This window comes from Aspergillus sydowii, assembly GCF_001890705.1.
Source record: "Aspergillus sydowii CBS 593.65 unplaced genomic scaffold ASPSYscaffold_17, whole genome shotgun sequence".
NCBI classification, from domain to species: Eukaryota; Fungi; Ascomycota; class Eurotiomycetes; order Eurotiales; family Aspergillaceae; genus Aspergillus; species Aspergillus sydowii.
The window spans coordinates 744,724-756,939 of record NW_024467875.1 but is presented as its reverse complement, the minus strand read 5'-3'; the positions used below and the strand labels follow the sequence as shown (position 1 = coordinate 756,939).

The following is a 12,216-nucleotide window of genomic DNA, read 5'->3' as shown; positions in this document are numbered from 1 at the left end:
ATCGAGAACCGCACGCGTGATGTCGGGTTCCAATCGGGCTTAGCGTCACTTTTCATACGATACAGGCATACTGAGTGTGGGGGAGGGTAAATTACAGGCCAGCAATGTTTCAGATACAGATCTATTTTTGCTTTTTTTGCCGCCGATTGACCTGTCCAGCTGATATATCACTACGGAGTGCAACTGCTCTGCTCAGCAGGCAAGAACTCTCTCGAGGCAGCCCGAGCAAGCCGGCTTCCTGTATGTTTCCCAGGTTACGTATGCTCAGGAATGGAGGGCCCAGTTCCGGTTGGCTTAAAGCCGGCAGGGCTGGATGAATGCAGGTTGGATTGGGACAAACGGCGCAAAGGGAGGGGTTAACTGGCAGGCTTGAGCTCTCAAACTGCTAGGAGCGGTGTGGTCGTGACGAGGTGGCCTCGAACTTTGCCGTGGTTTGTCCATCTGACGTGGAAAGGAACGAGCAGATGGTCTGGGAACGAATTGGATGGCCCTCGAGCTTCGACCACGATCATGCGATTCTATCTCTGTACTATGTATAGAGGGTCTCGATTCTCGATCAGGTTGCGCGAAACGCCGCCCGTTGATCATCCGCAGCTTCGGGACTGGAGGGTGGGACTGGGCTGGATATTTGGTCCGCCGAGAGAGGAGGAGAGGGCAGGACAGCCACGGCGAGGTTTGATATCCGGGGCGCCGTGATGATCTGTCTCTGGCAAGCAAACAAACTTCAGGTATCAGATCGGCGATGCCACAATCTTCCAGACTCGGTTTGATTCAAAACATGATTTTTTGCCTTTTGGACTATCCCGGATTTTCGGTCCGTGCTCTGCTCTGCCATGCCAATTGTCGCACCGGCAGCTTCATCCTCACAGGAGCTTAGCAAGTGAGCACTGCTGCATGCTGGCGTACTTCTGTACTTCTGCACTTCTGCTGCTGGAGAGTGCGATCTGGCAGCCTCACCAGAACCAGGGCGTTTACCGCCATCTCATCTTGCTCAGAGCGTCTTCCCTGCATTCACGATCCCATTGGGCACTAATTCCTCCCCAGCCCACTCGGCTCCGAGGAGTGTTGGCCATTGATGATCTTCAACAAGATCCTCGAAGACGGCCAAGCGCACAAAAGAGTGCATCACAAATATTGTCATCATAATTGTGTATTTATATTTACCTATTAAGATTTGTATTCTTATTATTTAATATAGATATAAATAAGTTATATTCTAAATATTAATAATATCGAATACCGTCGTTCCCACTCGACTTGTTCGAGTCCGGTCTATAGCCGTCCTCGGGAGAGATACGGGAGGCGAACCCAGCCGAGTGTCGCAGACCACGCACCTCCCAGGAAGAGAGCCCTTGAAACCACATGCTGGTCCATCGCAATCGACCCGGGAAATTCTCACCGTCGTGGGGACAGGCCGGAGAGATTCCTCGAGGATTGGCACCTGAAAATTGCGCCGCCAGAGCACAAAAGTTCCTTTGAAGGGAGCTTTGGTGCAGAACCGAGCTGGGGCCAGCTACTGCGCACTAGTCGAGTCCGGAACGGTTCTGGGCTTCTGGCCACCAAACGCGCTGCTGCACATGCACCACACCGTCATTTCTTTCTCCATTCTCCATCCCGGCTTCGACGTTCCTCGATTTGTATTCTTGCCATCCGATCCTTTCCTCTCTCTTCTTCCTCCCTCCTCTCCTCCACCTCTCTCTTCTCTTCTCAGTTCTCCCTCCGCCTTGGACTGCTTCTCATGTCCATTGCATTCTCCCCTCTCGGGTAGCCTGTCCTGTCTGCCCGCTCTTCTTCTCCCCGCCATCACTATAGCCATAACCCTGGTCTTCGCCTCGCGTGCCTTGTTTCTGTATTCTTGCATTCTTCCAATTGCTCTCGCCACCTTTTAATTATCTTCTTTTATTCTTCCCTTCCTTTTGGGCCACCATATGCCGATATCCTCGAGGCAAATTCAAGAGGAAAAATCCTAATTTAGAAGTCAAGAACTGGGTGCGGAGACGTGCTCTTCTCTGTCGATCCTTTCGACCATCACGAATCCCGCCGAGACCAACCAACTACCCTTGGATCACCTGTTCCCCCGGTAGTACATCAGTCGTTCCCGATCCGGCCTTGCCTTAGTCCGTGTCGGTTTTCCAGTTATACTCACTCCAGGAGGGACGCCGCGGTCGCCGTGCCATGGAAAGGCTTTGATTGACGGTCTTGGATATAGTGCCATAGGACCTGACGAGGACACCGCCCATCATGGGTAACCATACCGTCATGCGGGGGGCTTTGGATTCCCTTCGAATTGGTTATCCGATCCTCCTTCTTGTTGTGTTCGCGTCGGCCTTCGTGGCCAGCTCGATCATAACAGCCAGAACGGCAAATCAGAATATTTGTGCTCCACAGACGGGCCCCGGAGGCCGTCCGCTCCCCAAGCGGTCGAGAAGCACAGTGGCTGTGGTAAAAGCGCCGCAAAAGTTTTCCCGAAATGCGAAACTATGCTTCAAGTTGCTCTCTTTTGCTATTCTCGTTACGCTGGTGGCGGAGGCTGCCGTGAACGTAGCTCATGTGATGCTTGCCAGATCGCAGCAATGGTGGTGTGGCCAAGCCGTAGTGGTACGGTCCCCTGGCGCTCCTCGCCGCATGGCATGGGAGGATGCCCGTCTTGAAAACCAATGGTCGAGCTAACAATTGATAGATCTACGTCGTCGGATCCTTCTTTGACTACTCCATCATCCTCGTTTCCCTGCTTGATACCCTACCGTCCCCGACGTTTGCCCAGTTTGTGCCATGGCTGATAGCCGTGCCCATCGAACTGGCGATACTTGGACTTTCGGTCTCAATCTATTCTAGCCCCCATCATGAATCTGTGGTGGGCGATCCGACTGGCGGCCGGTTGCGAAGAGGCGTCACGCCTTGGGAGGCCGCGGGAGTTGTTTGCAACAGCATCCGTCTCTTGATTTTACTCATTCTAGTCATGCTTTATGCATGCAGTTCCCTTAGGTTGTCATCTTTTGGCCGTAAAACGCCCCGTATGAATGGGATCAACGGGATCAACGCGGAGGGAGCAACGGAAACCACGGGACTTCTCAGTTCCGGTACCGAGAATGGTCACGCCTATGGAGCAGCAAATGGAAATGGCGTTCATGGTGACCACCAGAAGCCCAAACCCGCAGACCCCTGGGTGCGGCCGACGACACAGCCGTCTACTAGCTGGTGGGAATACCTCAGCGGATATTCTTTATTCTTTCCATATCTTTGGCCATCCAAGTCTCGTCGCCTGCAGATTGTGGTCCTCATTTGCTTCCTCCTTATTGTTCTTCAACGTGTCGTCAATGTTCTCGTCCCTTATCAAGTCGGCGTGATAACCAGAAAGTTATCCCAACAGGGCGACGCATTTAGTGTACCATGGTTCGATATCTGTCTGTATATCTTGTTCAGGTGGCTTCAAGGTAACCAGGGTCTCATCGGATCCCTACGTTCCAGTTTATGGATTCCTGTGAGTCAGTATTCTTATATGGAACTTTCGACCGCTGCTTTCGAACACGTTCATAGCCTGAGCTTGGACTTCCACCTCGGGAAGAAGACTGGCGAGGTTCTTTCGGCTCTTAGTAAAGGTAGTTCGATCAACACCTTCCTAGAGCAAGTTACTTTCCAAGTGGTTCCGATGTTGGTCGATCTATGCGTTGCGATTGTTTACTTCCTTGTTGCGCTAGACGCATATTATGCTCTCGTGGTCACGATTGTGACTTTCTGCTATCTTTACGTGACTATTCGTATGGCTCAGTGGAGAGCGGAGATTCGAAGACAGATGGTTAATTCATCTCGGCAAGAAGATGCCGTAAAGTAAGTCATTCAGCCTACCAACCCCATACTTTGATTTACTCATATGATGCGCCCAGGAACGATTCAATGGTGTCGTACGAAACGGTGAAATACTTTAACGCAGAAGATTATGAATTTGGAAGGTATCGGGGAGCAGTAACTGACTTCCAGACGGCCGAATACCACGTCCTGTTCTCGCTCAACCTTATGAACACTACGCAAAACACCATTTTTATGCTTGGGCTGTTGATCGCTTGCTTTATCGCCGCGTATCAAGTATCCCTAGGCCAACGAGATGTAGGTCAGTTTGTTTCGCTTCTCACATATATGGCACAACTGCAGGGTCCACTTAATTTCTTTGGAACTTTCTATCGTTCGATCCAGTCAGCTTTGATCAACTCGGAGCGATTGCTAGAGTTGTTTAGGGAACAGCCTACGGTTGTGGACAGGCCCAATGCTCGGCCATTGCCGGTTTGCAAGGGAGACATCAAATTTGACAACGTCGAATTCTCCTACGACGCGCGTAAGCCGGCGTTGAACGGTCTTACATTCCACTGTGAGCCTGGTACCACAACTGCACTGGTCGGTGAGTCTGGTGGAGGGAAGTCGACTGTCTTCCGCCTGCTTTTCCGATTTTACAATTCCGAAAGAGGCCGCCTCCTAGTTGATGGACACGATGTGGAGGGTATCACCATTGACTCCCTCCGAAAGCACATCGGAGTTGTGCCTCAGGACACTGTTCTCTTCAACGAGACTTTGATGTATAACTTGAAATACGCCAACCCAAATGTCTCAGATGAGGATGTCTACGAGGCTTGTCGGGCTGCTAGTATCCACGATAAGATCATCTCATTCCCGGATGGTTACAACACCAAAGTTGGTGAGCGTGGATTACGGCTCAGTGGCGGAGAAAAACAGCGAGTAGCAATTGCTCGGACCATTCTCAAGAACCCACGGATCATTCTCTTAGATGAGGCCACTGCTGCGCTCGACACCGAGACAGAAGAACACATTCAGAGTGCACTGTCCACTCTGTCTCGCGGCCGTACAATGCTCGTCATTGCACATAGACTGAGCACCATCACCACGGCGGACCGTATTCTGGTCCTTAGCGAAGGAAAGGTCGCAGAGAGCGGAACACATGACCAACTGCTTGCAATGAAGGGCCGATATGCAAGCATGTGGCGCAAGCAAATACGCGCTCAACGAGCGGCGGCAGAGGCTCAGGTGCTACAAAACCGAGCCCAACGATTGCGCAGTGCGTCCACTTCGGCCGCCGCCGAGGACAGCTCTAGCCAGTCCGATGAGGAGCGCAATAGTAACCGTGGCGCACATGTGAACCAGCAAGCACCATCCCATCACCCTTAATGTGCTTGCCCATGATGGTCACGCGCCCGATTCAGACAATATTTTACATATACATTATGCCTATGCATTTCCCTGTTACGATGCAAGACTCAAGTTAGAAAGGTGGGCGGAATACTGCTCACTGCTCTCGTAGATTCGAGCGGGGATTGATCTTTTTATTGATGTTTTAACTGTTTCACATGTTCTTTTCTTTTGCCGGGTTAAAAGGCGTTTGGGTTGATTTACGACGTTGTATGACTTTTTTTTTAATTGGTCAGGATTCCGTCCTCTGCAAGAGGAGGCAGCAGGGGATCGCCTAGGTAGTTACACTTGGAAATAGTACGGTAATGAATCACTTATTGTTAGCATAGCATCTATAACAAATAAAAGGTCATTCATGCTACGCTTGTTATACTTTTGAACGAACCGAATCAAATATACGTAGATGTTGTGCCTGAGGTGTTGCCTGAGGTGTTCACGGGCCTCTCGCAAATATGCAACGTCTCATTGGTCATGCCCGGTTTCTGCCTTATTTATAAGGACACAACATAGCCGGGGTCTTTCATCATTAATTTCCGCTGCCTGTCATCGCAACATTCCGTCGAGAATCACTCGGGCATCCACGCGCTTTTTCCCTACATTCTGTATTCTTAATTATCACTCGGGTAATCGCTTACACCTTGAATCAATCAGCAAGTAGTGTTTTGAAAAAGATGCAACCACCATCCCTTCAGCTCCTTCGAGCTCTTCGAACATCCATCTCCGCCAACACCCCCAAAGCTACAATTCCTCTTTGCGCATACCTGGCTCGAGTTCAACCTCACATCACCTCGTCATTTGCACCTGCTAGTCGGAACTATAGCAACTCCAATGGCTCTTCGCACATCCGCCCAACCCGCATGGTTTCGCGCTCCCACCCATCGAAACCACGCAGCCACGACCGTGGCCCGGAGTCGCAAGAGGATACACAAACCGATTTCGCCGCACTGAATGTATTAGGGAATATCCCTAGCCCAACCACCGCGGTCGATGCCTGTCTGGATACCGGGTTCCATCTGGACAATGGGGTGAAGATTACAGGCGGCGACGGGGTGTTGTTGGTTGCTGGCGAGGCATTTACGTGGAGACCTTGGCTGGGAAAGAAGAATGGGCAAAAGAGTGACATGGTTAATGCGAAAGGCCAGTTTGAGGTTGATGAGCAAGCTTGGGGTCTTTTGGACCTGGTGTGGCCTCGTCCTGGTATGTTTCTCTGACTCTTAACTCGGCTGCTTTTCTGCCTGGCGCTGGCGTACTGATTATATGGGGCGTTGGTAGATCTACTAATTCTTGGGATGGGAGGATCTATTCTGCCTCTCTCGCCGGAGACGAGGAAGCATATTAACTCACTGGGGATCCGGGTTGAGGTTGTGGATACAAGGAACGCTGCTGCGCAGTTTAATCTGCTTGCGACTGAGCGGGGCGTCTCTGAGATTGCGGCGGCAATGATTCCGATCGGGTGGAAGGGTTGGTAATAAACTACTCGGGCGGCGATGCTCTCTGTTAATGTATTATACCGACATGTACTTGTATAGCAATCTACATTCTACTCTCCTGATCCAACACGGTAACGCAGGGCTGATGTCAAGTGGATCTGACGCAAATGGTCGGGTGCCAAGCAATCCAGTCATCTTCAGGTCCCAACTCCATTTCCAACTCCGATCTCCGCATCATCTCTCAAAACCCCCCTTCTTTCGTTTCACTGTACTCCCTCACCATGGCTCGAGACGAGCCTCTTTTAGCTCCACGGCCAGCGTCGGAGCAATCCTCCATCCGGAATGCAGAGGAGGAAGATGCGCTGCTCACCGGCGAACGCACCAGCCGCCGCGATCAACGTCGCGGGTGGGGATTCTGGAGAGAAGTCGGCCTCTTCGCCTGGGCCCTGATAGCAACCGTCGCTGTCATCGTCATCGCAGTCGTCTACCAACATGAGTCAAGCCGCACACGAAGTCATGAAAAGGAACCCTGGGGCCCTGGTGGAAAACCGACCGGCAAACGCAACCTTGTCTTCATGGTGTCTGACGGAATGGGCCCAACCAGCCTTACCATGACTCGGAGCTTCAAGCAGCTTACACAGGGACTCCCAGCTGATGACGTCCTCGTGTTGGACAAACATCTCTTGGGTACATCGCGGACGAGGTCCAGCTCGAGCTTGGTCACCGACTCGGCTGCCGGCGCGACAGCCTTCTCGTGCGGAGCGAAGAGTTACAACGGCGCTATCTCTGTGCTCCCTGACCACTCCCCCTGTGGCACAGTGCTCGAGGCAGCATCGTTAGCGGGATACAAGACTGGATTGGTGGTGACGACTCGTATCACCGATGCTACGCCGGCTTGTTTCGCGTCCCACGTCAACCTTCGACAGTACGAGGACCAGATTGCGGAGCAAGAAATTGGTGAGCATCCACTGGGCCGAGTGGTGGATCTTATTATGGGTGGCGGACGGTGCCATTTCCTACCTAATTCAACGGAGGGTAGTTGTCGGGCTGACGACCGGGATCTGGTGGCGATCGCCAAGGATAAGGGGTTTAGCTACCTCGACGACCGGAAGGGTTTCGATTCTCTCAATGGCGGGACACAAGCAAAGCTGCCTCTCCTAGGGCTATTCGCGGAGAAAGATATTCCTTTCGAAATTGACCGTCGCACTCAGAATGACGTGTATCCTTCCTTGGACGAAATGGCCCGTTCCGCGCTGCAAATCCTCAGTGAGGCTACGAAGGACAGCGAGCAAGGATTCTTCCTCATGATTGAGGGCTCCCGCATCGATCACGCAGGGCATGGCAATGATCCGGCCGCCCAAGTCAACGAAGTCCTCGCCTACGACAAGGCCTTTGCTACGGTCGTTGACTTCCTCGAACGGGACTCAACACCAGGTGTTCTAGTCGGCACATCTGATCACGAAACCGGCGGCCTTGCTGTAGCCCGCCAGCTGCATGCAACCTACCCAGAATACCTCTGGCTCCCTGGCGTTCTCGCCAATGCAAGCCACTCTGCCGAATTCGCCGAAAAGGAACTGAAAGACTACCTCAAGGAAGGTAATGGAAAATCCGCTCAAGAAACCTACACCCGGGAACTTCTCAAGAAGGCCTTGGGTGTCGATGACCCCTCCCAGGGAGAGATAGATGCTCTCCTGGACCCGGACAATGAAAGCCCACCATCCTACGTCTTCGCCGATATGATCAGTCGCAGAGCCCAAGTCGGCTGGTCAACGCACGGCCATTCCGGTACCTAAGCTTCTCCCAACCTCAACTCCAACTTTACAAATCACCCATGCTAATGCTTTATTCTCTAGGCGTCGACGTAAACATCTACGCATCCTCCTCTCAAGACGCCTGGCCCCTCCAAGGCAACCACGAAAACACCGAAGTCGGCAGCTTCCTCGCCGACTATCTCGGCCTCGACGTCGACGCAATCACCAAGCGTCTCCAGGAATCCGAGTTCTGGTCCGCCTCTGCCTCTACCGAGGGAGCCGAAAGCGAAAGCTTCAGCTGGATGGGTAACCCGCTTGGCGATGACGTTCGCACTGACAGTCTCGATACGTACCACGGCGATTACAAGCGGAAGCGCTCTTTCGGAGCCGACGAGTGTGGCTGCGGGGTTGTTCACTGAACTAAACGCCCAATATTGTGTCAACATCTGTCATAAACATATGCATAAACAAACATAACATAAACCGCTGAGTTTGCGTTGCTCTTGTTTCGTCTTGTCTTGGTTCCAGGGTGACGATGTGCGATATGTTTGAGTTATCTATATCGGTGTTAAACTATACATATACATATATATGTTGCTTGCATATGCATGGTCTTATGAGGATTTTTTTTTTTTTTGGGTTCAACCTGCTTCTGTTTACAAGCTGGCCTGTTCAATCGTGTTCAATACATCCACACTCGCAGTTGCACTTACAGTTTCATTGCTATTTACCTTGTGGCGTTGGTTTGGGCGTTGTTAGAGTATTAGATACTTGCTGGGGCACATTACTCCGTACATTATATACCTTTCATAAATAAAGTGTCTGTCGCTGATACCATATCGTCTAAGCCCATTTAGCCCAGTGAAGTCGGTCCATATTAAAAAAACAAAAAACAAAAAGCAAAAACAATCAGGGGGCGTCTAAACGTATTATCCAGGACTAGAGACAGTTTGTAAAGATATGATAGACATGTCGGAAAGTCAAACCCTAAGCTGCTTAAGCAAACAAGCCCAGGTTGCACCCGACAACGGTTAATCGTTCTAACCTTATCGGCTGTCCCAGAGTTTGCACAGCATGCATGGTTACACTACTTGAGTAGTAAAACTTTACTGTAGTAAATTATACTAGCTTTAGGGCTAAGGAGGATTGTGGTGTCTAAGATCCAGGATTACTATATTAGTAATGCCGGAAACGTCCAATACAGAAATCAAGCCTATACATTCTTGTCCGAGACAAACACGACTAGAGTCAATAACAAGAGCAAGAAGGAGGGTATATTATAGACGAAGAGGACCCAAATGGCCCTCACTAAAGGCGGTACGATCTGCGCACACATTGCGGTGCGCATTCATGAGAGAACATCAAGACATCCGAGTCAAGCCCAATCAATAAACATGAAATTTGATGGAAAAGATGGATAAGTCCTGGTATCAAGATGATAGCAGGGTGGGAGAGGCGGGTGTGCCAAGGTATAGAACATAAGGTAACATAACAAAGATTATACGGTGAAGTCGTATATTTAGAAAAACCAGCCATGCGCTATGCTGTTTGTCCAGAGGCCGAGATGGTGAAGGTATAGAAAAATAAATAAATATGGTCCATGAAGAGATGAAGAGATGAAGAGATGAAGAGATGAAGAGATGAAGGGAGGAAGGGAAGGAAGTCGAAAGTTTTCACATGGCGATCGAGGCAACGACTGCAACCAGAGCGGCAAAGAATGAGCCCTTCAGGACACGCTCGTTCTGGGAAAGCGCTGCGTTCTCGTCATCACCACTGCTGTTTCCTTGGTTGAAGGTGCCCGGGGCGTTAGTGCTGGATGAATCACCACCTGTTTGAGAACCGGGTTCATTGCCAGTGCCTCCGTGGTTCTGGGGGATTGTAGAGTTGGAGAGGGTGCCAGTGGAGTTGCCATTGCTGTCGTTGTCGCCACCGAGGTCCATGTCAAGGCCAGTGGCACCAAGGGAAGCAAGGACGGTCTTCTTGTCGGTGATCTCGACGGAACTTTCCTCACCCTTGTCGTCCTTGAAGAGGTAGGATACGTCGCCATCTTTCTTAGTGCCCTTCGGAGGGTCGTAGCATTCCACCTTCACCTCGCCGAAGGAGGCAGAGTAGTAGCCCTGGTTCTTGATATCCTCGGAGTCCCAGTCGATTTCACCTCCAGCCCATTCGATAGTGCCCTGGGCGTTGCTGGCCTGGCCAGCGGGCCAAAGCGACATTTGCATTCTGGCAGGAGTCTGAGGGTATTCGTAGCGGTTGGAGGTTTCGTTGAAGGTTGATTCCTTGGTAAGGGTACGAACGACCTCGCCATCGATTAACCACTCAAGCTTCTCAGGAGACCAGTCGATTTCGTAGTAATGGAAGTCCTCATAAGTGTTGCCGCCATCAACCTTGGACGAGTCGCCGTTGGTGTCTACCAAAAGTGAGTCCTTGAGAGTCAGCAAGGGATGGAAGAATGTGTGACTTACAGTTCAGAATGCCTTGGAAGTACCAGTTGGTTTGAACCTCAGACAACTCGGAGCCAACCCATTCATAGTCGATCTCATCCTTGGTGTCCGAAAGAAGAATGAAGGCAGTAACCACACCTTGACCACGGCTGCTCTTAATGTTGGCGCCGATCTTGCCATACCAGACATAGTGGTTGTTGGCGAAGAGTGAGCCAACGCTCTCCTTGGGCATGGTGAGAACAAGGTTTCCGTCGTCTAACTTGGGTTCACCGCTGTACACCCAGTCGGCAGCTGAGGCATTTCCTAGATATTTGCTGTTCGTAGCGGCATTGTCCAGGTTCTCCCACTTATAGGTTTTGCTCTGGCAGACCGGCATTGGGGCGCAAGAGTCAAGAGAGTACGACATCAGGGGATCGCACCCGCCGAGGCAGTAAGCGCCGGTGCCGCATTGTCCGTATACTGATATAACATCAGCCATTGAACCGGTTAATGGTTTTGAAAGAACATACCGGAGCAGCAGGGGTATTTCTCAGGACACTGCTTATCAGCAGAGCAACTCGGCGGCGTGAAGTCGTCGGCGGCAGCGACTCTGGCTGCCAAGGAGGCAAGGAACAGAACAGAGGTCAAACGCAACATGGCGGCGGCGTATATATTATCAACAGCGACCAAGAATCATGTACAGAGAGAAGGGGGTCTGGAGAAGATCGGAAAAGGATCAGATTCGTTTCAAATGGGGACGGGGGAATAGCAGGCAATAATATAATGACGGTGGGCCTTGATCAAAGTCTTTGTCCGCGATCCACTCAGGGGAACTTGGAACTGGAACCAGGAAAAGCCCGAAGTGGACGACACCCACGGTCCGAGAGCAATAATGACAATATGCAAGGTCCCAGGCCGTATGACAGATGATTCGAGGGAAGCAAAAGTAGCAATGATGGCTTACCGAAGAGCAGGCGGAGATTGCGTTTCAGATTGGGAGTATACAAGGCAATCGCGAGTATAGTTGCAAGAGGTAGAGAGCGCACCAATCAACGAGGGACTGCGGGAAATAGGAGACCTAAATCACCGCTGAGAGAGGGCCTGGGGGGAAGAGCGGCAATAAAGCAGCGCAGATGGTTGAAAACAAAAGGAAAACACGACGACCGGATTGAGGAAAAAGGGACTTGGAGAGAAAGGGAGACTCGCGACTATTAAATCCCCGACGCTTGGAGATTGCCAAAGTCGGGGTTGATCAAGGACGTTTCCGGGAACTATGTAATTACCGTACCGTACATAGGGGTCCGTCAGAGACTTTCCTGATCGACACAGTTGATGTCCAGTATTGACCGTTGAGGGTACTAACCACTGGCTGGCATAGTCGTCGCGGACTAGCAGGCGAGCAGGCAGCCGGTTTGC

General features: G+C 51.2%; 3 protein-coding genes across 3 annotated transcripts; 2 read left to right on the top strand and 1 right to left on the bottom strand.

Annotated features, from left to right (window-relative positions):
- Nucleotides 1–2,241: 2,241 nt before the first annotated feature.
- On the top strand, nucleotides 2,242–5,175 carry hmt1 (putative vacuolar ABC heavy metal transporter (Hmt1); the record flags this gene model as incomplete). The annotated part of the gene is made up of 3 exons (XM_040843144.1): nucleotides 2,242–2,598; nucleotides 2,681–3,828; nucleotides 3,885–5,175. 3 exons carry the CDS (start codon nucleotides 2,242–2,244, stop codon nucleotides 5,173–5,175), a joined length of 2,796 nt encoding a protein of 931 aa, XP_040697078.1.
- Nucleotides 5,176–5,867: 692 nt separating this feature from the next.
- Nucleotides 5,868–8,796, top strand: ASPSYDRAFT_62423 (uncharacterized protein; the record flags this gene model as incomplete). The annotated part of the gene is made up of 4 exons (XM_040850124.1): nucleotides 5,868–6,393; nucleotides 6,493–6,657; nucleotides 6,918–8,411; nucleotides 8,480–8,796. The coding sequence occupies 4 exons, from the start codon at nucleotides 5,868–5,870 to the stop codon at nucleotides 8,794–8,796; spliced, it is 2,502 nt and encodes an 833-aa protein (XP_040697077.1).
- Nucleotides 8,797–10,050: 1,254 nt separating this feature from the next.
- utr2 (putative cell wall glucanase (Utr2)) lies at nucleotides 10,051–11,457 on the bottom strand (the record flags this gene model as incomplete). Its single annotated transcript, XM_040850123.1, has 3 exons — nucleotides 10,051–10,787; nucleotides 10,843–11,280; nucleotides 11,331–11,457. 3 exons carry the CDS (start codon nucleotides 11,455–11,457, stop codon nucleotides 10,051–10,053), a joined length of 1,302 nt encoding a protein of 433 aa, XP_040697076.1.
- Between the last annotated feature and the right edge of the window lie 759 nt (nucleotides 11,458–12,216).